At 42.2% G+C, this 24,868-nt stretch overlaps 2 protein-coding genes across 2 annotated transcripts in view; one reads left to right on the top strand and one right to left on the bottom strand.

The window, feature by feature from the left end:
• Window positions 1-24,868, bottom strand: part of adam22 (ADAM metallopeptidase domain 22) — a 70,914-nt gene that overhangs the window by 19,816 nt on the left and 26,230 nt on the right. Inside the window, exons 6-14 of the mRNA XM_084384744.1 lie at window positions 23,278-23,341; window positions 12,274-12,343; window positions 12,040-12,110; window positions 11,200-11,274; window positions 10,994-11,065; window positions 9,743-9,909; window positions 9,554-9,638; window positions 9,366-9,450; window positions 9,187-9,238 (exon numbers count right to left, since the gene is read on the bottom strand). Of these exons, the coding sequence (XP_084240870.1) occupies window positions 9,187-9,238; window positions 9,366-9,450; window positions 9,554-9,638; window positions 9,743-9,909; window positions 10,994-11,065; window positions 11,200-11,274; window positions 12,040-12,110; window positions 12,274-12,343; window positions 23,278-23,341 (741 nt within the window). The remainder of the gene's footprint in view (window positions 1-9,186; window positions 9,239-9,365; window positions 9,451-9,553; window positions 9,639-9,742; window positions 9,910-10,993; window positions 11,066-11,199; window positions 11,275-12,039; window positions 12,111-12,273; window positions 12,344-23,277; window positions 23,342-24,868) is intronic.
• On the top strand, window positions 12,907-17,245 carry cldn12 (claudin 12). Its single transcript, XM_084384752.1, has 3 exons — window positions 12,907-13,101; window positions 14,001-14,303; window positions 15,283-17,245. The coding sequence occupies exons 2-3, from the start codon at window positions 14,027-14,029 to the stop codon at window positions 16,044-16,046; spliced, it is 1,041 nt and encodes a 346-aa protein (XP_084240878.1). The 5' UTR covers window positions 12,907-13,101; window positions 14,001-14,026; the 3' UTR covers window positions 16,047-17,245.

The following is a 24,868-nucleotide window of genomic DNA, read 5'->3' as shown; positions in this document are numbered from 1 at the left end:
ACAGACAGTGGGCTGGCTTACGCGAGACTTAGACTGATAGCACTTTGGCCTGCAAAGCGGGGACATCCAGGTTGTAAAACCTAACAAATGTGGAGGGGGAGGCCCAGCCCGCCGCTGCACAAATGTCATGAATGGGAATCCCACTGGACCACGCCCACGATGAGGCCATGCCTCTGGTGGAGTGTGCCCGAATGCCCAAGGGGCACTGCAGGTTTTTAGATGCGTAAGCAGCTGCGATAGCATCGACTATCCATCTGGACAGAGTGTGCTTCGAGGCGGCGAGACCCTTGGTGCGCCCACCAAACGAAACAAAAAGCTGCTCTGAACGCCTGAAGGCGGCGGAGCGCGAAATATAGCTTCTCAGCGCCCTAACTGGGCAGAGGAGGTGACTATCTGCCTCGCAGCCAGTAATCGGCAGGGCTGAAAGGGAAATGACCTGCGCTCTGAAGGGAGTGCCCAAAATTTTTGGGACGTACCCATGCCTCGGTCTGAGAATAACTTTAGAGTCATTAGGTCCGAACTCGAGGCACGCAGCGTTAGTGGATAACGCGTGAAGGTCTCCCACACGTTTTACTGAAGACAGTGCTATCAGAAAAACGGTTTTGAGCGTGAGGTATTTCATATCCACAGTTTCTAAGGGTTCAAAGGGATGTGCTTTCAGTGCGTCTAAGACCAGTGAAAGATCCCACATAGGAACCGAAGGGGGTCGCGGGGGGTTCATCCTCCTCGCTCCTCTAAGGAAGCGGATGACCAACTCGTTCCTTCCTAATGCGCGGCCCGGCTCTGACACAGAGAGCGCTGAAATGGCCGCGACATAGACTTTGAGCGTGGAGGGGGACCTGCCCGCGTCCAGTAGCTCTTGAAGGAAACACAATACTTGTGAGACCCCACATGTCTGTGGATTGAGCCCTTTGGTAGTGCACCATTTGTTAAACACAGACCATTTAGACGTGTAGAGCCGCCTCGTGGAGGGGGCTCTAGATTGTATGATCGTGTTCATCACCCCTTCTGGTAGATCAGCATGTAGTTGTTGAGGCTCCACGCATGCAGAGACCAGTGCTCTGGGTGGGGATGCCAAATCGAGCCGCGGGCTTGAGAGAGAAGGTCTCTCCGCACCGGAATCGGCCAGGGGGCTGAGTCTGCCAATTGTATGAGTTCCGGGAACCAAGCTTGGTTCTCCCAGAACGGGGCTATGAGGAGCACTGTGTGGCGCGCTTTCCTGACTCTCTCGATGACCTGAGGCAGCAGAGAGACTGGCGGAAACGCATATAGCGGGCCGCTGGGCCAAGACTGGGCCAGCGCGTCCTCGCTCTTCGAAAAGAACGCTGGGCAGTGTGCGTTGTCTATTGACGCAAAGAGGTCGACTTTCGCTCTGCCAAAGCGGCGCCACAGCGACTGGACTGTTTGAGGGTGTAGAGACCACTCCCCAGGGGGAACGTTGTCCCTGGACAGTCTGTCGGGGCCCTCGTTCAGATGGCCAGGCACATGCGATGCTCTCAGAGAGCGCAGAGAGTGCTGAGCCCATACGAGGAGGCGTTCCGTCAGGGCGCAGAGTTGCTTTGATCTGACACCGCCCTGGCGGTTCACATAGGCCACTACTGAAGTGTTGTCCGTGCGGACTAGAACATGGTGACCACGGAGGAAAGGGAGGAAGTGCATGAGCGCTTTCTCGACCGCGAGCATCTCTAGACAGTTTATGTGTAGGAGATTCTCCTGGTCTGACCAGTGGCCAAAGACCGGTCTGCCTTCGAAGAGCGCTCCCCAACCTAGGTTGGACGCATCTGTAGAGACAACTTTCCGGTGTGAGACCACTCCCATATTCACTCCCGTGTGATACCATTCGGCTGCTAGCCAGGGCTGCAGGGCTGAGACACAGACCTGAGTCACTCTGATTAGCGAGCCGCCGGTCGCCCAGGCTCGATGGGATACGCGCGTTCTCAGCCAGCGTTGAAGCGGGCGCATGCGCAGTAAACCCAACTGAAGCACTGCTGCAGCTGAGGCCATATGCCCCAGAATGCGCTGAAATGCCTTCAGGGGAACCCGGTTGCCTTCTTTGAAGGATGCAGCGAGGCGCTGGATGCGGCGCGCGCGCTGCTCCGTCAATCTGGCCGTCATCGCCACCGAGTCCAGTTCTATTCCGAGAAAGGAAATCGACTGCCGGGGCGAGAGCGAGCTCTTTGTCCAGTTGACCGCTAGACCCAAAACCTCCAGGTGGTCGAGTAGCGCTGTTCTGTGAGACACAAGTTCTGTCTCTGACTGCGCTAGAACGAGCCAATCGTCCAAGTAGTTCAGAATTCGCATTCCCTGACTCCTCAGGGGAGCGAGAGCCGTGTCCATGCATTTCGTAAATGTACGGGGTGCTAAAGACAGGCCGAACGGCAGGACTGTGTATTGATAAGCTCGACCGTCGAAGGCGAATCTCAAAAATGGCCTGTGACGGGGAGTTATCTGGATCTGGAAATAAGCGTCCTTCAGATCGAGAGAGATAAACCAGTCTCCTGGGCGAATTTGCGCGAGGATCTGTCTGGTTGTAATCATCCTGAACGGCCGTCTCATGAGGGCTTTGTTCAGATGTCTCAGATCTAAAATAGGTCTTAATGCTCCGTCCTTCTTGGGAACGAGGAAGTAACGGCTGTAAAAGCCTGACTCGCTCAGAGAAGGATGCACCTGTTCTATGGCCCCTTTTCGCAGCAGCTTTGTTATCTCTGCTTGAAGCAGATGTGCTGTTTCCAAACTCACTTTCGTTTCCGTCTGCGCTAGAAAGCGCGGAGGGCGACGAGCAAATTGGAGCGAATAACCGTGTCTTATGGTGTTGAGCACCCATTCTGACGCGCCCTGAATAGCCTCCCATGCTTTTGCATGCATAGCTAGGGGTCGAATGGTCTCTGGGTTCAGATCGCCGCGTTGCGCGGGATGGGGAACCTGTATCAGAGAAGACGGGGCGGCGCGCGCGCCGCCGATGCTCGGACACGAGGGCAGAAGAACAGGGCTGGCCGACTGTGCAGAATTTAGTAGCTCGATCTTGGACGATGGAGCGTGAACTGCTGTCAAACAACCCAGGCGCGAGGGCGGCGTGGGGATTATGGTGTCTGAAAGTGGGCGCGCGTGCTCGTGAGCTGGCGCGGGATATGCACTTATGACACGGCCAGTGTTTGGGGGCTTTATGAGGTTTGCAACCTGTCTGGCAGAGCGGGCAGTGGGCAGGTGTGAGCACAGGGCTGTGGGCACATTTCCTACACTTGATGCTCGAGCGGAAAGTTTCCGCTTTAAGAGATAGCGCTCTGGACGCGTTGCCATGGGAACCTGGTCTGTGTGAGGCAGTGAGCACACGGGAGTGGGCACTTTTTCTACACTTAAAACCCCTGCGGTTTGAGCCGTAGCAATTTGAGGTAACTGAGTGACAGAGCGAGCAGCGAGTAGTTGTGAGCACGGAAGTGTGGGCACTTTTACTACATTTAGTGCTCGAGCGGTGTGAGGCCGCTTTATGAGAGAGCGCTCTGGGCGCGTTACCATGGGGATTGCACTTGTGTGAAGCAGTGAGCACATGGGTGTGGGCACATTTTCTACACTTAAAGCACTTATACTCTTTTTGAGATTTATCTGGGTCGCCGTGAAAACGGCGTTTGTGTGCAGGCGAGCGAGTGTAATTACTGGCTCGTTGGCTGCGGTGTGTGCTGCTGCAGTAGCCTGAACATAGGGGACTGACAGAGCTGTGCGTTTTGATGGCGGTCCGGGCGTAGCGGGACTCAACCATCTTTTCCTCCTTGCGGATGCTAGGAGGACTTCGCGGGCTCGGGCTTCAACGCGATCTTGGACCGCGGGCCCCGTGGGGGCGGCGGTCTGTGACGGCTGGTCGAGCGCGACCTGGGGCGATTGCCCTGGCGCCGCTGCGAACCGTTGGGGGGCCTGGAAGAGCGCTGGTTAGAGCTGCGCACAGGAGGCTGAGTTTGAGGGCGGCCTGTGGCTGAGCTCGAACGGCGGGGCAGGAAGAGGTCCATCGCCTGCGACGCCTTCTGTACCTCAGAGAACCGATCCACAATTCCGCTGACCGCAGGGCCAAAGAGGCCGGTGGGCGAGAGTGGTGCGTTCAGAAACACAGCGCGCTCTGACTCACTCATGTCCGCGAGCGTCAACCATAGATGTCTGTCGATGACGGTGAGCGCGGCCATGGATCTGCCGATGGCTTGAGCAGCGGTCTTGGTAGCGCGCAGCGCGAGATCCGTAGCGCTGCGGAGATCGGTAAAGGCAGACTGATCCGAGCCCTTCTCGTCCAGTTCACGGAGGAGGTCGGCTTGAAGGATCTGAAGAATAGCCATTGAGTGCAGGGCGGAAGCAGCCTGGCCGGAGGCGGCGAAAGCGCGGCCGGCGAGAGCTGAGGTGGTCCTGCAGGCTTTAGACGGCAGGGCAGACTTTGAGCGCCATCTAGCAGACGGCGGGCAAAGGTGCGTTGCCACAGCATCCTCAACGGCGGGGATGCCGTTATAGCCGTTCTCGGCGGCTCCGTCCACCTGGGAGAGAGCCGAGGAGACTGGCGAGCGGAGTCTGGTGGAGAACGGAGCGTTCCAGGACTTAGAGAGCTCGGCGTGGAGCTCAGGCAGGAAGGGTGCTGACCTAGAGGCAGGCGCAGGGCGGCGGCTAGGCAGAAAAAACCCGTCAAGGCGATTGGGCTCCGGCTCCTTAGGTGGAGACCAATCCAGTCCCATTCTCTCGACCGCTAAAGTGAGGAGGCGGAGAAGCTCTGCGTCAACACTAGCGCGGGTTCGAGAAGACTCCATAGTAGAGGGGGCGGAGCGGTGAGAGCCCGACCACTCCTCGCTGTCAGACGCGAGCAGAGAGCAGCTGTCAGCGGCATCATCTGCATCATCCCCCAGGGCGACGGCAGTGCGGGCAGTGGCCGGCCGCTGCGCGTCGGAGAAGGGTGGGGGGGAAGGAGAGAGCGAGGCTCGCGGGAGAGGTTCCGGCGAGCGCTCAGCTGTAGCGTCCAGTTCCGGCGGCCTTTGAGAGCGACGTTTTTTCTTTCGTGGCCCGGAAGAAGCGGCCGGAGAAGATGGAGTGTCTTCGAATTTAGCGAGTCGAGCCCGTAGGGTCGACATCGGTAAATCTTCACACTGTTCGCAGCCGCCCTCGGAGAGAGCGCGAACAGCGTGGTCAAAACCCAGGCAGAGAGCGCACAGCACGTGGCGGTCTCCGTCGCTGAGCGAGGCTCTGCACGAGCCACAGGATGTGCGAGGCATTTGAAACAACGCCTCGCGCTCTTTTAGATGCAAGTGTGTCGCGGCGGACACACACACACACACAAAACAGAGCAGAAAAGGATATAAGGCCGGATGGCGCAGCAGGCAGGGAAGGCTGAAGGCGGCGAGCGGCCGGCGTCCTCAGGCTGAGATCCTCGGCGTGCTGGTCGCTGGATTCAACGGCGGCTTCCTCGGAGATCAGCGATGCGAAGAGCTTCGCTGAAGAGACAGAAATCAGCGAAGCAGCCTCTGTTCCTTGCTTATATACTCTAAGCCACACCCCTAATGACGGGCTGTGACGCACTAAGCGCGCCAAGCGCGCTCATTGGACGTGACGTCACGCGCAAGGCTCAGCCATAGGCTGCTGCAGTTGCCGCAGAGCAGCCAATGGGCACGCGACTCGCTTGCCCTAGGTCTGCAGGCTGCCGCACTGCGTTGACAAAGTTTAAAAAATTAGGATAATTTTTGGCTTCAGTATCTCGTGAAAGGAGACTTTCCCGCAGCGTAAGCTAGCTTACGCAATACGAGAGAACCTCTCGTAAGAGAACCAGGATTCCCAAATTTATTTGCCAGCCGAACCACTTTGAATTAAATATTTACTTGAAGTCCCCCTGAGATTTTAAATCAATATTTCAAGAATTTAACACGTTTGCATGTTCATGGTTCTCTGATGTCGGTTAATGGTCACAGTACATGCAGGGAAAATAAAATATTTCATCCTTTAATTTTGATTGATTTCTTTAAAAAAAGTATTTATTCATAATGACTTATTTTTATGATTTAATTATTTTGTAATCTTTTAATTAACTCACAAACCCCCTGCAGGTCCTTCATAGTTTCCGAACCCTAGTTTGGGAAACCCTGGTCCAAATAAATTACCCAAATCACTCTCTTTTTAGGCGAATCCTCTCAGATTCTGATGACACTTTCATAGCTTTTGCTATCCATCCACTACACCCTCCCTTCGATGTAAATCACAATTTTTTCCACTTGCAGGTGTGGCTGTATGGTTAAATCGTACAGTATCAGGAGAACGCTGAATACTGCTTAGCCTGTATCAGCCGGGTCGCTGCCCTCAATATCCTGCAGAGATCTTTGCGAAGCAGTAAGCACTATTCCAATCTGTAACAATCTGCAACAATGCAGTTTCAGGAAGCTTTAACCGCAGGCTGCAAATCAATAAGTGCATTTCTCACATTATGCCTTGTACAAATGGTTACTCTTCGTTTACCAGACGCTGAGTGTGTTCCTGGAATATCAGGGCACCTTTTCTTACCTGCTCGAGCATTGGTAATTAATTTTAAAGTGTTGCAGACATTTTCACAGGATTTTTTAACAGCAGGAAGACAAACTTAAAGGGGGAAAACAGAGAACACAACATATCCTGCCACATTAACACTGGAGTTAGTGGATCAGATCGGACATGCAGGCTGCACGGAAAATAAAACTCATCAAAACGTCTATCAATGGAGAGACAGATCAACATGAGCGTGTCTGTCTGAAAGGCCATTGATACTGGTGTTAATAACATGAGCCGTGAGAGTGTGCTGTAGCTTTCAGGAAATGATGGATATATACATCAAAAACAACCCAACTACAACATATATATATATGTGCATGTTGGAACCAGAGGACTTTCTCATACTCAGAAGTTTGGACTTTTTGTCCCAATAGTCCCATATTCTCCTGATAGTGAGAAAGAGCTTAGCTTAGTGTGGTGATTACAACACTTTTTCTCTCAGTTTATGAACTTCTACAAATGATATTCAAGTTTGAAGGAGTTGTGGAAATGTTTGCATTGATTTAAAAAAAAAGATAATGACTAATAAATGTGTTCTGAAACATGACTTGTGAAGAGAAGAAGTCTTTTTTGAGAAGCTAAGCACACAGCAAGACGGAGGGTGAACGCACACTGAGAGTGCTGGTGTGAATTTCAGCTAACGTCCTGTCAGTAAGCCATTACATATATCAGATGACAGGTGTCAGTCACTTTTGTCATCATAATTCTTATTATACAATTGTATTATAAAAGAGTTTTGTGTTTGAAGGTAGACTGTGTGTGTCTCTCACGCAGGCTTTATGACATTAGGCATTAGCGTGAAATCATGATTGTTCTGTTCTGAGTGTGAATGACTGCAGACAATTTAAAACTGTTTAAAGGGGTTATATCACGGAAAATGAGTTACTTACTATATGTTTCGGAACTCAACACCTCCTCTACATTCCAAAAATATATATTTTTAAACTATGCTGCAAAAACAGCAAGTTATGAAATTTCCATGGTTATTATAACCACACAAAGATGCCAATGTGTTCATCTACTTTATTCTGGCACATTTTTTGTTTGTTTTTTGCAAAAAGGCTTTTATTTAATAATTGGCTAGTTGAAACTATATTGGACCTAACAACAAATCCCCCCAAAAAATGTTAGGGGGCAGAGAGAGGGTGGAAAATACTGAAAGACCTTAGCTAATATTATCAGGAACAAAATTAAAAGATTAAAAATGCATGATATGACCCCTTTAAAATGAGAGAATCCCAAAAATCCCCTCTTAATGAAACATGTCCCACTATGAGCTGTCGGCCGAATTAAAAACCAGTGAAAAAATTTAAGAGAGCACACAGGAAACTGCAGAATGTTCCAACATAATGCACTTCCGCCATATTGCACTCTTGACTGAATAAAATTAAGGCCATAATGCTATTAGATGGAGTGAGGGGGGCGAGGCTGAAGTGACTCAGCAGCTGACTGGTCGACAGGACACGAGCGAGTAGCATGACACAGCCAAGCGTCTGCTCACCTGCTGTCCCATTCGGGAACAAGGGGAAACGCAAAAGGTATTAAAACACATGGATAAAGACAAACCAACACACACAGACGCACACTGTGACATGAACAAACACTTATCACATCACACTTATCTGATCACCTCACATCACGGCATTTCTCGCATGACCATTGTGAACATTTTTGACTATTTTAGGCATAAATACTAATTATCCGTTGTGCTTTGCTACATCTGATCATTCGATTTTTTCACTTTGACACTGACAAACACGGTTTGTGAATATTAAGATTACTTAAAAAGATCCAGGATGAATTTGAATCATGAACAGTGAAATGTCAGTGTCCACATGTGAAATGTCATGGCTGAATCAACATCAATAGCAATCAATAGCCAAAAATAGAAAATTGGACTAATATGATCAATAACACTTTCTCATTCTCATTAAATGTTGAGGATATTGTGTTCTAATCTTACACAGGAGTTCATTGGTCAGTCTCACAAAAACGTCTTATTTTACCCTAATATAAAAAAACAAAACAAAAAAAACCAACAACAATTATATATATATATATATATATATATTTAGTATATATATATATTCAGTATATATATATACACAAACAGGAATAAGAATTAGGTTATTTTTGGCATTACAGTAATAAGAATTGATTATAGGGTGAAATGCGATTCTGAAATGTGCATATTTTGTGGAAGGTTTTGTGAGATTCACCCTCACAGACTGTACTGCTAATCTGCCCACCCATCAACAGTCTGTGAGGTTCCCATGAAAATGAAAACAGGACACATATGAATAAGCACTGAGACAGATGAAATTGAGATGCCAAATTATTTACCGCCACCTAGTGGACTTTCATGAGAAATAGCATTTAAATCTGTCTCAGTTTCTTACTTGCTGCCAGTGAACAACATCTGATGTGACAGAAAGCGTTATGGATCAGCGAGTGGCACAAATTTCAAACACTGTTACTTTGACTACATTTAATGTAACGTTATTAAAGCAACAAAACACAGGAACACAGACTCAGCACAAAGCATGACAGGCTGTTTTAGTAAGACTAATATGCATTTTCAATAGGGTCTCAAAACTTAAGTGAGTTATGCGTGTTAGGAGATCTGGGAAATCTGCTTTGTTAGAAACTTACCCAACATCATCCATTATGCAGCCAGACCATTTATCTTCACACTTGCATTCCCCTGTGTGGAAAAGACGGATTACAGTGAAAAATCTATGAGAGTCTGTATGTGTGAGTACTCCTGTGTTTACTGCCAAAGTACACGCATGAAAAATATAAAGGTTAGAATAAGAAATGAGAACACTCACCGTTTAAAATGCGTTTCTTATCAGAAAAGATGCCGATATTTTGTCCCAGTGACTGAGCGAGAGTTATGGCCATTTCCTTTCCATACTAACAAATCAGAAAAAAAACACCCAAATAAAATACCTTTGATTCTGACAAACAGATACATTTTCATTACTTAAAAGCATCTTCCATAACCACAACCACAAACCTCATTGACTCCGCCTCCTTTAGTAAGCGAGCAGACTCCGCCCATGTATGAAGCTCCTCCCCAGTTGCTATGGAAACGGTTGCCCCTGGAGGCAGACAGAAAACTCATTAGAAATGTCCTTTCACTTGATCATAAAAATAATGTCTGCTGTGTGTATGTGTGTGTGTGTGTGTTTTCTTTATAACTCACGAGAAAAGGTGAACGGAGTCACACTTTTCTTTAATAAAGTCTCTTCGGTACTTCATAAACTCTCGTAATGTCACCATGGGGTCATCGTTGATGTTAAACCTGTTGTCTGCCGCCCACGTTTCCATTGCAACCAAGACAATTCTAGTGTTGAGTTGCTCTTTGAAATACTGAAGATACAAAAAGAGTATGTCTTTATTAACAACAGGTGAATAAAGAATTGCATCTCTTCCATGTAATTCTGAATCCAAAGGACCCATGTGACGACTGCAGAATGATGGATCTTTTTCTTTTTAGAGCTCATTTTGACATAATGAACAACAGGCTGAAGAAGCCAAATGCCAGCTGTCTCTCATGAGAGAGAGAGAGAGAGAGAGATGGAGGAATGTTTATGGGACTGTCAAGGGCAGACAGACTGACAAACAATCAGATAAAGCCGCTCATGACAAGAGTGTCAGCCTGCTCTGTTTGTCTTGATAAACTGATGAGGATCAGCTTTCTGCAGTTATAATATTATCTGTTTATTTGTTCTTCTGGGTTCAGACCACAATATCAACCTGATTTTGGCACGACCCATTTGACGTAGGGTGTCGTATGTGCATGTGGATGCAAGAATCGATCGTTTTATCTCATTCCAATCGTTTTATCGTATTTTATCATAGTGGACGACAACCAATGCCGCATCTGTAATGCTTCACAACATCCCGACAGAAGCATGGATATTCTGTCCTCCACAACAGGTTTAGTCACATCTGTGACGCTGACCAATAGGAGCACAGAAGCTATTGCGTACATAGCTTTCAAACATGGTGAAACGAAAGAAAGACAATGGTATTGGTGCTGCTAGGTGGAATTATGCAATGGAGGAAAGCAATGGCAACAATAATCCTGCCTTTATGATGTTTCCTCAACAGACTACCATGACAGAGTGAAAATAGATAAATACTGGCAGATGATAGCAGAGGCGCTTCAGCTACCCGTTGAGTACACCGCTTCGGTAGCCATTCTCGCTAGTTCCGCCTTCTCGATGACATCACACAAGTTGTTAAAGATGGCAAGCGATGACTGGTCGTTATATCTGGTTGTGATATGTTTCTTGTCCGACACAACAAGGATTTAGGAGTCAAAACTGCATAATCTTACACAGTGACTATCTGACATTTTGATTGTGTAGTCTGAACCCGGCATAAAACCATACATAATTAAAATAAATAAAAAAAAGACTGTTAAATGTATATAATATGAGCAACTTACCAGATCAGCCATATTTACAACAGACTTGGCATAGTTGTTTGTTTGTCCAACGGAAAGGCGATGCTTCTTGTACTGGGGGAAAATGAACATGAATGCATAATAAAATTAATGTATTACAGCCATAAGAAAAAAAAAACAATGATAAATTGCATAGAACACTGGACTTGATCATCTAGGTTGGTTAATAATTAGGTCACTCATCTTACCATTAAATGATCATTTATGACCATCAGCTCTACATATTTGGTCTCATCTGCAACACTCCGTGGATTTCGCGATATCTGTGTGAGAAATTTGACATTGTGCATTATTTTCCTGTAGTTTAAGGCTCTGATGAGTTCTGAGATAGTGACAAGGGATGAGATCTGGAATCAATTCCAAATTCAGGATTTCTGGTTCCCTTATGATTACATGAATGATTCTTTGAGTAGTTTTGAAGAAGAAATAAACAATTAAAAAGTGGGGGGAGTAATCTTAATGCATTCAATACTATCAGCAGCCTGTTATGAACTCTTAACAAAGCATAATAATTCAAAAATAACTTTTAATTCCAAAAAAACAATGTATCACACGTTCAGTCTGACAAGTGGCACAGATGTGCATACTGCAATATTATTCACATTTTGTAGTAGCGTTCCATCAACATAATTAGAAGAATGCAGAATAAACATAAATCCTTCTATTCGAATATTTTTTTTTTAAAAGGAACCTGTTTTGAATTAGAACTGTTCTCGACTCCCAAACCTAGTGACAAACATGTTTCATATCATCACCCTTCAGCATGCAAGACATGGTTACTGCAGAGGAACAGCTGATCTATACATTACTGCCATACAGTCCTGCTCTAAATATTTCATGAGAGGAGCAGAGATTGTGAGAAAAAGATAGACAGATGAAACAGAGAGAGAGAGAGAGAGAGAGAGAGAGAGAGAGAGAGAGAGAGAGAGAGAGAGAGAGCAGAACTTACAACAGCATTGAAATCACATCAGAATGAATACTCTGACACACACAATGTCCCACAAGTGTTTTGAACACAGTACACACACCTGTCTCTTTTTCCTCCTGTGGGCGGCACTGAACAGTGGAGGGTTCTGGAATGGTGACTCTGCCAGATGAACTTAAACAAACATTAACTATCAGTATGGACAGTTGAACACAGAGTGTATGCAAACTAAACTAACTAATTTTGCTTTATTAATGATCCCCCATGGACCCTGATTTATAGTGTATACATGCTATATATATAATGGCTGAAACCTGAACAGGAAAATGGTCCATACCTGCAGAAATAAAGTCCTCTGGGGCGTCCAAACTATGAGACTGATAAATCATGTGCACATGAACCTCCTCCTACAGAGAGGAAATATGATTATGTGTCAAATACTCCCACATAACACTTAGTGAATTTGATGAGGCACAGTGCTCAATCTGTATAAGGAAGAGATAGAAAGCACATTTAATAAAAAAAACAGTCAGATTTTCAAATGTATTAATTAAAATGTTTGTTGGCCAAAACAAATGTGTAATATTTATGATATATTGTATGTAACATTTTTGCTGTTTAATTATTTTACCCAAAAGATCTTTTGTATCCAAAATTGTACCCAAATATATATCGAAATATAACCAAATATATAGCCACCCTGAGAAGTATTCACAAGTTTGACAGCAAGTTTATGTATAGAAATGGGCAAGACTATTTAAAATAAGGTGCAATAAATAAAAATAAAGTGGAAGATAAACCTTTTGACTAACGTTACCGTTTTTTGCAGGCGCCAAAATACAATTTGATTTAAGTGAGAAGAAACTCCAGACTGCGTCGTTGAAAATAACAACAAAATTGCCTTTTTAAATGCCACTGTATGATTCGCACAGTTATTTTGCAATATTTATCCAGCTTTTGTACGGTTACTATGAACGAAATACGCATGTGAGCGCGCACGTGACGTCATGCAGCACCGCACCCGCACAGTGAGTTGTGCGCGCTCCTGAGAGTCCTTATAAACACAACACAACACGACGGTACGGGGCCGCCGAGGATCACCGATTGTGTGAGAAAATGACTGTTATATCACCAAAAGAGTCATTTAAAATTCACTGTTAATCAGGTATGTGTGAGATATATTGGTCCTGACAGCGTCACTAAGATGAAATTAATGCGCAACAGGTTGTATCGTAAAGTTAGCAGTTAGCTGAAATTAGCTAACTTAGTTAGCGCTCGAATATACTCTTGTATAAATCATAACCAAACAACATCTGGAATCAAAACAAACCGTAAACCTAAACACCAATGTTGAGCCCGTGAAATACAGAAACAATAGCTTCAATATAAGTAATATATCGCTTGTGATAAACTGATACATTCAGTAAGAAACTCTTGACAGAGGTGCGATTGTCTCACATCTATTGTTGTAATGACACTTACACAGAGACATACATTTACTCTCCATACACGGAGTACACGTCTATTGTACATAAACTCAGAGACGTTTATTGTAGTCTACAACATACACTCTACTCTTAGGTACATTACTTACATTAACACTTATATACACACTCGTACTTAAACACATGTTTAAGCAATGCAGTCATCACTTAACCCTTTTTGACTCATCTTTACTGTATGTCTGTGAGGGAGGGTATATTACAGTAAGATTTCCAGTAATCAAATAAAGTCACCTTTATTTATATAGGGCTTTATACAATACAGCTTGTTTCAAAGCAACTTTACAGTGATAACAGGAAAATGATAGTTCAGTGTTGATTCAGTTCTGTTGTAAAGATCATCAGTTATTTCATCTATAAAGCAGTTCTGCATAAAATGATGTAATTGTCCAGCTCAGTTCAGTTCTTATACAACAGTGCAGTACAGTACACCTTTCGTATTTCCATGCACTGGTAGCCTAATTAAATTTTCAATTTGTAAGCAAACTTTTACAAATGACTCTCAACATGTTACTTCATTCTTCTTGATTAACAATGTCCTTTCTTATCTCTTCCCCACAAGGATTCCAGTTTTTCCTGACTCCAGCCATGTCTTGTCGTGACATTCACGCCACCAATGCCTTCGCCTTCATCGTGGCGATGCTGTCTGTGGGTGGGCTGACCGTCGCTACGCTCATTCCTCAGTGGAGAACCACACGCCTGCTTACCTTCAACCGCAATGCCAAAAACGTGACCGTGTACGACGGCCTGTGGACCAAGTGTGTGCAGCGAGATGGTTCTACGGGTTGCTATTACTTTGATGCGGACTGGTACTCTAAAGTAGATCAGTTGGACCTCAGACTGCTACAGTTCTGTTTACCTGCTGGTAGGTGCTCATGATGTGTTCAGTGACTTTGCTTGTCAGTTTATAGGGCCATATGTGTGTGTTATCTGTTTTAATTTTTCTGGATTCCATTTTAATAGTTTAATGTAATTTTTTTTTATCAAAACGATGTCTCATCTTTTTAATTCATAAAACGTAGCAATATATACAATTATAATTTATTAACATTTTAACAATAATAGTTCCCTATGAATTTTTTTATTTTTTATTCTGTTGTCTGCATTTTTCTGGATTCTGTTTATGATCTTATACACATTTATTATCAAAAATAGTGGCAGTCATATGATTGCATAATTAATCTTTTAAAATAAATAAGATCAAATAAAAAGGTTAATAAATAAAAAAATTGGCAAACTGTTGCTGCACAACCGGTTACTGTTTAAATTAAAACAATTAACCTTTTTTTTTTAATAAACGAAAAATTGTGATATTCCTTAACAGTTTTTTTTAAACTGCATTAATATTATTGTAATTATTTTGAGAAGTACATTCTACTGTACAACAGTAATATATTACTGTCATAATTTACTTTTCTCAAAGTTAAACAACTTATTTCGGTGGATTGCAGTTAAGACACAGTTGAGTGTAAGTGTGTGAAAGTAGTTTGATCAAATGAAATGGTGAAATGCAGGTGCAGTGACTCGAGAGCAGCTCTGGTGTCCTTGTCCTCATAAAGTGAAATGGCAGACACTGAAAACGTGCGTAGGAGTAGAAAACTACAGTCTGTGTGAATGAGCGCCGCAGTTTCGCACATTCACATGCAGACCTCATTTTTAAATAGCGGTCTTTTTGTGATTTTAATATTCACAGACAATTACAAGTCCATATCACAATTTGATTAAGTGTACAGATTGCCACTAATGACTGGATTCCACAATTCCTTCCACATTTTCTGTATCGTGGAAATCATAGGGCCCTAAGTTTATTCTTAAATGTTGACGTCAGCCTCTTCTCTGCACAGGTCTGCTGTTTTCCAGCTTGGCTCTTCTGCTCTGTCTCACTGGCATGTGTAAAACTGCTTGCTGCTCCAAAACTCCTGATGACATCAAGAACTCGCGCTGCTTGGTCAACAGTTCAGGGTGCCACCTAGTAGCAGCGATGCTTCTGTTTCTAGGTGGGGCCATCGCCATGCCACCTTCCGTCTGGTTCCTGTTCCACACGCGCAACCTTAACGAGCGCTACGAAAATCTGTTTGCCGTTGAGTTTGGGGTGTATGTGGCCATCGGCAGCGCTGGTGGTCTGATCTTAGCTGCTCTGCTGATGTTCATGTGGTATTGCATGTGTAAAAAACTGCCTTCACCCTTCTGGCTACCTCTCCCTGAAGTGCCCTTAATGGCCAACAGCCCCTCCGCGCAGCCCCTCATGACCAACGGCTTGCCTTCTCCCATGACATACGCCCCCCAGAACTTCCCTCCAGCTGTTTTGGATGCCCCCGCTTTTGTCCAAGCACAGGGGTACCAACCTGTACCGACACAGCCTATGCCGCCCCACATCTATATGCAACAGATGTCTATGCCTGACGGTTATGGCTCCGAAGTTGGAGCTTCACAAGCATATAGCTACGCACCTTCTCAGGGATACGCCCCCTCGCAGAGCTACGCCCCCTCGCAGAGCTACGCCCCCTCGCAGAGCTACGCCCCCTCGCAGAGGTATGCTGGGAACCGCTATTCCACACGCTCCCATATGTCAGGCATTGAGATTGACATTCCTGTCCTCACAGACTGACACTGAGTTGGGGTGTTCACAGTTGTTTTAAATCAAAGAGGTCAATCTGTTATTGTTTTTCTATTCATTAGAAATGAGAAAATAGCTGTGATGGTCAGTTTGAAGTGAACAAAATGGTATTATTGAAATAAACGCCTTTATTCACTGGATGTATCAGGTGCCTCTTAGTTATAAGCACTGAAAATAGCCAAAAAAAGGGAAGAATGGTCATAAAAGCAATAACACAAGTGGAATTAGGAAGTTGAGCATCACTTTCTTAATGTGCTTTATTCTTAAAACACAAGCAAAACACATTTCTGTGTAAACTCTTCATATTTTCACTGAGTATGTTGCATTCAATTTAGTGTGACTGGTTTATGTTTGATTTACACAGAAAATAATTTTGCTCATGTTTCTTGACCCTGATGTCTTTATTATGCTTTTAAACCTCAATACTAACACTGAACTTATTGTTGATGTTAAGCACTGTATTAACTTGTTAATGAATACTAATATTTAAATGTGATTATTAATGTCAGTGCCATGAAGTTCCACATTTGCGGTTTAGAGAATACACTCTATTGTTCTAATACCTGAACATCGTGTTTTTTTTTGTTTTTTTTGCTTTGTGTGGTTGTAACATGACAATATGTGAAGGATAAATAATTTTTACCTGCTGTGTTTATTAATGTTTGAAATTGCTAGAAACTTTGTGGTATAACTGACATTATAGGGTCTCTGTTTTTGTGTCTTTTTATACATTGAAGAAGAGTTTGCAGGTTTTAGAAAATGACCTTGTAGTTTAACTCATGTTACTCGTCTCTGCCTGATGCCTTTGAAAAGTTTAACTACTCTTATCAAGACTGTACTTCCACTTTTTGATTTATGCGTAGTAATAAGCCTTACATGAGCAACATGCCTTTAATGAAACACATTACATTCCGGTCTTTTCTTTTTAGTGCAAATGTTTTTGTTGTTGCTTTTTTAAAGGTCCCGCACCAGAGAAGTCACCGCAATGTAACTCATAGTAATGTTTGTTTACTGTTATGTAGTCACATGTTCCATTAATGAAATAAGAGAAAAACACTAATGTCTTAAAAACCTTTTTCTGCAAAGCTCTGTTACAAAATGTTAATTTTAATTAATGTTTTTTTACATAGTATATGGACTACTAATGTCTTGAATGCTCTTTTTATTAAAATGCAATTTATTGAATGACATTTTCTGCTTCGATTTGCTGAAATGCAAGACACAATTGCTTTGCTCGGGTAAACACTTGTAGACAGTGCTGGGCAGATTACTAATGTAATGTATTCTGACTACTTTTATATTACTTTTGATCTAACCCCTAAACTGGGGTTAATGAAATAACTATAGGGGGATTGTGAGTTGATGAAAAGCTAATGATTAATTAAATCATACAAATTTTTAATCAAAGTGAATAAATTATTTTAAAATAAAAACTATCAAAATAAAATGATTGATATTTGATATTTTAGGTTTTGTCAAGTTTGGGAATCCCTGCATTACATTAGCAAACAATAATAAACATGAAAACATTACACCGTTTTCTAGGTTTGAAATATTTTTGTCCAAATCAATAATTAGTGAAGGTCACTGAATATGATTTAGACAGTGTTTCGTAACTTGCTGATTTATTCATCTCATACACGGTGTAATTTTGTCCCCAAATTGTGTCTGGCGATGAAGCTAAACTTAATTGTTTAAAAAAAATTACCCAATATTTGTGTGTTCTATGTATTTAGAGTACAATAACGAAAGCATAGGGACACACTAAATTCATGCGAATTCTACTGAAATCAAATGAAAGTTGCTTCTCTCGAGCACTATTTTTTTTTTATTTGCAGCGTTGCTGTCTATGTAGAGTGTTTTAAAGGGATACTCCACTTTTTTTGGAAATAGGCTCATTTTACAACTCCCCCAGAGTTAAACAGTTGAGTTTTACCGTTTTCGAATCCATTCAGCCGATCTCCGGGTCTGGGGGTCCCACTTTTAGCATAGCTTAGCATAGATCATTGAATCGGACAGGACCATTAGCATCTCTCTCAAAAAAATGACCAAAGAGTTTCGATATTTTTCCTATTTAAAACTTGACTCTTCTGTAGTTACATCGTGTACTAAGACAGACGGAAAATGTAAAGTTGTGATTTTCTAGGCTGATATGGCTAGGAACTATACTCTCATTCCTGCGTAATAATCAAGAAACTACCATGGGTGCAGCAGGCGTAATGATATGACGCAGCGCCTGAAAATAGGTCTAATAGGTTAGATAAACTTAGTCCCGGTCACGTTGGGAGTTACCGAGGTGGGGACTATTTTCAGGCGCTGCGTCATATCATTACGCCTGCTGGACTCATGGTACGGCAGCAAAGTTTCTTGATTATTACGCAGGAATGAGAGTATAGTTCCTAGCCACATCAGCCTAGAAAATCGCAACTTTACATTTCCCGTCGGTCTTAGTACACGATGTAACTACAGAAGAGTCAAGTTTTAAATAGGAAAAATATCGAAACTCTTTGGTAATTTTTTTGAGAGAGATGCTAATGGTCTTGTCCGATTCAATGATCTATGCTAAGCTATGCTAAAAGTGGTACCGCCAGACCCGGAGTTCGGCTGAATGGATTCGAAAACAGTAAAACTCAACTGTTTAACTCTGGGGGAGTAGTAAAATGAGCCTATTTCCAAAAAAAGTGGAGTATCCCTTTAAAGGTGCAGTCACATTTTACTATTGTTTGGGAAATTTTTTGTAGGAAAAATCCAGTAATTTTAACGGGAATCCATGCGATAGGGATTTTCACAGGAGGGTGGAAAATGTACCCACACAAAATTTGAATTTACCAAGACCAACAGAAAGCTGCTCAATTTGAAAGTGACTCAGGAAAAAGACATTGGACCTTTTTTAAAGAAGATATTTTAAAGAATGTTGGTAACCAGCAGTTGGCGGAACCCATTGACTTCAATAGCAGGACAAAAAAATATTCAATGATCAATCAATGAGTGCCATCAACTGTATGGTTTCCAACATTCTTTAAAATATCTTCTTTTGCATTCAAAAAGAAAGAAACAGATTTGGAACAACATGAGGAACTATCCCTTTAAATCAGTCACTTATGAGGATCCATTGCTGCTTCGGAAAGTTAGCAAGGCTAACAGAGCCAGTCAGTCTCAAGACATTAAACAAAAGCTGACATGAAATATCCAACAACTCCAATATTTAACAATTAAATCACTGCATTTGCCAGAAACTTCTATCCACAGTGACTTACAGTGCATTGGAGGCCCGTTTATCAGGCATTTATAAGTCCCTGACCTTGTCGTTGGAAGCACCATGCTCTAGCAGCTGAGCTACAGGAACACCACACTCCTGCACGCTTCCACATGCTGCCAGTGGGGAATATCAGTGCGCTAGATAAGAAAGATGAGGGAGACACAGACCTCGTTTCTGTGGAGGCTGTTCCGCTCCACCCCCCATATACTCGCGTATGAGAAGCAGCATTTTGTGAAGGATTAGCCGTATAACGCAGATGGCCTATCAGATGTTTTGGCTTAAAATAAGATGGGGTTTTCTGCATTGGATCAGAGGAGGGTGTGTGTGTGTGTTCTCTTGGGGACTAAGATCATGAATAGAAAGCAGGTTGGGGGTTGGCACACTTTCTCTTTTTTTTTTGGAAAGTGTGTTAAGGATGTTGAGGGGGGTGGGGTGTTCCTGAGACAATCTCCCACCCCCAACACTATCAGCCTGACTGTCCGGCACGCGTAAGATTGAATTAATTGCATATATCAATATTAGATTTTTATTTCATAATTACAAATTAAATTTGTGTATATCCAGAGAACAAGTTTGGCATCACAAACAACTACAATAAATTTGGGAGCACCTCAATGTATCTCAAAAGTGCTTTTTTTAATTTATTAATATATCTGTATTTGCTATAACTGCCTTAATCTTTTTAACTTAACATTAACCAGAAATAAATTCCTGTTAAATTTGTATTATTATTAATAAATATAAACAATAATAATATTATTATATTATAATAAAATAAACGATACTGTTCAAAATCTGGGGTCAGTTAGTTTTTCTTTTAATAATTTTGAAAGAACTCTTAACAAGGCTACATTTATTTGATAAAAAATACAGTAAAACATAAGTGTAAAAATATCATTATTAAAAAACATATATTTATTGTTAAATATATAATTTCTTAAATAATTTTTTTTTTTTTTTACTGTGAAAGATTTTAGAAAAGCTACACTGTAATAATCTATCTGTAAATATACTGTATATTCTTAGCTATTTGGCTTAGAGTTCAAATTATTTTCAGCCGAGCTGACATCAACTGAAAAATATATTTACTATATTTTGATGAATGATTGCAAGGATTAACATTTTTACTTTGGAAACTTATGAATCGCTTCGTACAGCATCTAGCACTGAGAGACGCTACAGAGGCCAAAGAGGGACATGTTTTCATGTCCCCTGCTGCAGTGTGAGGCGGATGACAGATGCATGTGCCATATGGTGAACAGGACGATACTGCCCCTCTAGTTTGTGTCTGAATGAATCAAATAAGAGGACTGCCCTGTTGCTGAGGTCAACAACACGCAAAGTCATGGGGTTGATATATTAAACATGACCAAACCATCAGGATAAAGACGATAAATAAAAGGGTGAGATGCTCATGAGACAAGCTGACGAAGCATTACTCAACAACCGGAAGAAGAAGACAACCATTCCACACATTACCAGAGGAAAGGGCAGTTGTGGAGTGGAAAAACTAGGAGGTAAACTAGGAATCATTAACATCAGATACAAAGGTCTTGAGATGCATATACAAAAAAACGATCAAAAACTATTGCTCCCATTATAATCAACAAATCTGTCTAGACTTCAAGCGGTGATTTTTTATGTTGCACTTTATTTTCGGGAAATAATATATATAAAATTAAGAAAATAATGAAATGTATACATACAATATACATTTATTAATTACACACATACACATATATATATATATATATATATATACTGTATATAATTTAATAAATGTATAGTATATATACATTATGTGTGTGTGTGTGTGTGTGTGTGTGTGTGTGTGTGTGTGTGTGTGTGATGCTGAAGTATTACCTTAAACTATTAACTATTACCTTAAAGACATTTCTGATTGCATAAATAAAGATTTATAATATACGACTGTGACAGATAAAACAAAGCACTGACAGATAAAAGCAAACTGTAGATGGATCATAAACTCCCTTCTGTGTCACTAAGCAGGTTTCATTCTCCTATTAATAAGAGAGCTTTAACATTTCAGCCTTTCACCTTTGCTCTAAATGACACAAATCTCTTCATTAGCATTTTCCTCTGTGAACCACTTAATGAATCAGATCACCATTCTGAGGATAAGAAATGATATTTTTCCTCTCTACAACCTTAGTGTCTCAGTGACACAGCATTAGCTCGTCTTTCACAGATATGCCCTCCTCGTTCTCTGGGAGTGTTCATGTGGGATTCTGCCATTAGCAGATAATAGCTGTGCTTTTGCAGAGTCAGGTGTCTCTATCGACTGTGTGATGGGCTTATCGGTCAACTTATGCCCTGTCTGCACAGGAAAAACCCTGTTAAACTGCTCTGGGTCATTTCCTTGCCTCAAACAATCACTATCAAGTAGTTTCATCCAAGGGCATAGTTTGTGTGTGTGGAGGGGAACATCATCTTACACCAACATATATTAGAAGGCTGTTTAAACTACTCATGACCACCCTTACTAGAACTTAGCACATTGTAGTAACAGAAATACAATTCATGTACTTGTATTCCGAGTCGGAGTGAACTGTGGTGCTAATAGTCTCACGAACCAGTACGTCACGCAGCTGTGCACAGAAGACCAATGGCCAAGGTCAGGATTTTCTTTAAATAATACATTAAATGTCGGTTTGTTTTGTTTACCAAACCCTATCGGTTGCCCCCAGAAAACATGGGATATACGACACAATAAAAAAAAAAAGTTTCATCTATTCACCTTAAATGAGTGATTGATTATGATTTTACTTTTCTAACTTTAGTTAGTGTGTAATGTTGCTGTTTGAGGACAAACAACATCTGCAAAGTTACAATGCTCAAAGTTCAAAGCAAAGGAAGATATTTGTTTTTATAGAAATCGTTTTTTAAGGACTACAACAAACGACTGGTAGGGACTACAAGACATTCCTCCCGGGTTAGTGACATCACCAACCCTAGAATTTACATAAACCCCTCCTCCGGGAACGCAATTTATAGACCTTATGTAGCCCCGCCCCTTTTCAGCGCTGCACTCGTTGTCTTTTGACTTCCGGTCTGTATTATTTTCACAGCGATGTTGCGTGTTTATGAATGAACGGCTCGTTTAAAAATCTTCCCGGTCGACTGAAATTTGTCAAGTCATCTGCTTTAAACATTACAGTCCTCATGATAACTTTCGTTAACTTTACATTAAGTAAATCCACTTCAAAAGCGAATTACTCCTGGACAGCAATGCCATGGAAATATACAGAGCGACCGCAAAAACGGAAGTTAAAGTCCAACTGAAATCTAAATTGACCCTATTTACTTTGTTAGCGCATATTACTAATCTTGTGGTGAAAAATTAATCCGTGCAAGTTAATACACAGAAAAAATTTGTTTGGCGTGGTAATCTTTAATCAAAATCTGAAAAGTTACTTCCGGTCTGGAATGGCATTCCCTCTCTGATGACGTAGGTTTGACGGCTTGGGTTGGGAAACACTTAACCACTCCCCTCAAACCGTTAGTCTGTTATGAGCAGAGATGGAGAGGAGGAGCGCTAGAGTAAAACCCTGCCCTCTGTTCAATATTCCGTTTCACTGGGAAATACGTCACAACACTGGAGAAAAGTCGTTTGCAACTTCCAGTTCACGCAGACTTTAAAAGACAATATTCTAAAGATGGCGGCGCCCTCGTTTCTCTGGCGCATAAGGTCTATAGATTGTCATGACAGAATATGCTAATAGATGTCTAGAAGATAGTTAACTCCACATCAGCTATAAATTCATCAACTAACCATTCAGAAATGTCCTGTCACATAACCTCTTCACGAGTCTCTCCATCATTGTCTGACTCCGGTTTGAACATCAAGTACAAATACTGATATAATGGCGATATAACTGGGTGATATTATGCATACATGGAAGGACATTCTCTTTGTTTAATGCAGGAATCAACTATACTTACACTCGTAGTATTCTCTCCTCCCGGTTCGATCATGTATGTGTGATTCCCATCAAAAAACATCCCACTAGAGAGAGAGGAAAAAAGAGAGATGGTGAACTGGTAAGTTATACAGTTTAGTGGTTTTTATACAAAAACATTTGATCCCAAATAGAAAAGAGAACACATGCTAAGCATCATATTCAAGAGCTGAATTGAGCTTGAATTGATTTTAAATCGAGTTAGTTAGCAGAATTGCAATTCACGTAAATCTGAACGCAAGTAAAATAAGTAGTATAATTCAAATGAACAGAAATTCAAAGAAATTTGAGTCATTTTCAACTATAAAAGCGAATGCTGGCTTGACAAATATTTTAAAAAAGTTAAAAAGCCTTGAGGTTTTGAGGTTTATACGCCTTATGGAAGTTCAGAATGTTGCACAACCCTTGCTAAATACTGCACAGCATATATATCGTAAACTGCATACTAACATAAAAAAAAAATTCTCAGGGTGAGATGCTCAAAAGACAAGCTGGCGAAGCATTACACAACAACAGGGAGAAGAAGATAACCCCATATTTCACACATTACCACAGAAGAAAAGGTAGTTGTAGAGTGTAAAAAAATTGTATCATCATAACCGCATCATGTTGCATGATTAATTTGGTTATCATATTGGACATAAAAGTGGTGCACAAATGTTTAGCATATGGTAATGAGATTCATCCATCTAGATGTTTCAGTGCTGACTCTCCAAATGCAGGTCATCCTTACACTTGTATACCAAGATAATACCTGAGGAATAATGAAGCATATGAAGACTGCGTGTGTGTGTGTGCGTGTGTGTCCAGACGTCTCTTTTAGCCTTGAGACATGCAGACAGGATATCATTCTCTGCTCTGATGAAGTCTATCTCTTGGATCAATCGTTCGGTGACTCTCAGAGAGCTTCCAGACAGTGCAGAGACACTCAAGGTGACTTCTAAAAGCACAGCGTGCATTAGGAGGACAATACAATGCCCTTTAGCCTGACTACATCCATAAATACAGAGTGCTCTCTGGTACCTACTGCACAAATGAATGAATCATGAAAGATTTTTCAATGGATGACTAAAAAACGAAAGTTTATCAAGACAAACACTAGTCTCACATTGTTTTTCTTAAGGGAACATTTAGGAAACCTACTTACGAACGATAGATATATAGATAGAATGACAGAACGGTTAACATATCTACATCACAAGAAGTAAAATAGCTCTCAGTCGATGAGGGGTTTTAAAAGTGTCTGGCGTATAGGCTGTCATCAGCAGCCCATGACTTTTAGGGACATAACTGTTTGTCTGGCCCGTAATATGACATTAAGATAAACCACCATAAAACTGCAGACTCAGCAGCACTGCTCCCTCCCTCCCTCCCACACACACACACACACTGTTCTCAACACACACTAGAGAAAGTATTTTCTCTCTGATACACTCTAAAAAACGCCGGGTTGTTTTTTCTACCCAAACGCTGGGTTGTTTTTTCTACCCAAACGCTGGGTTGTTTTTTCTACCCAAACGCTGGGTTGAGCCTGTTGGGGTCATTTTGTTGTTGTTTTTGTATTACCCAGCCAT

Source organism: Rutilus rutilus (genome assembly GCF_951802725.1).
Source record: "Rutilus rutilus genome assembly, chromosome: 17".
NCBI lineage: Eukaryota > Metazoa > Chordata > Actinopteri > Cypriniformes > Leuciscidae > Rutilus > Rutilus rutilus.
This window is presented reverse-complemented; position numbering and strand designations above follow the sequence as displayed.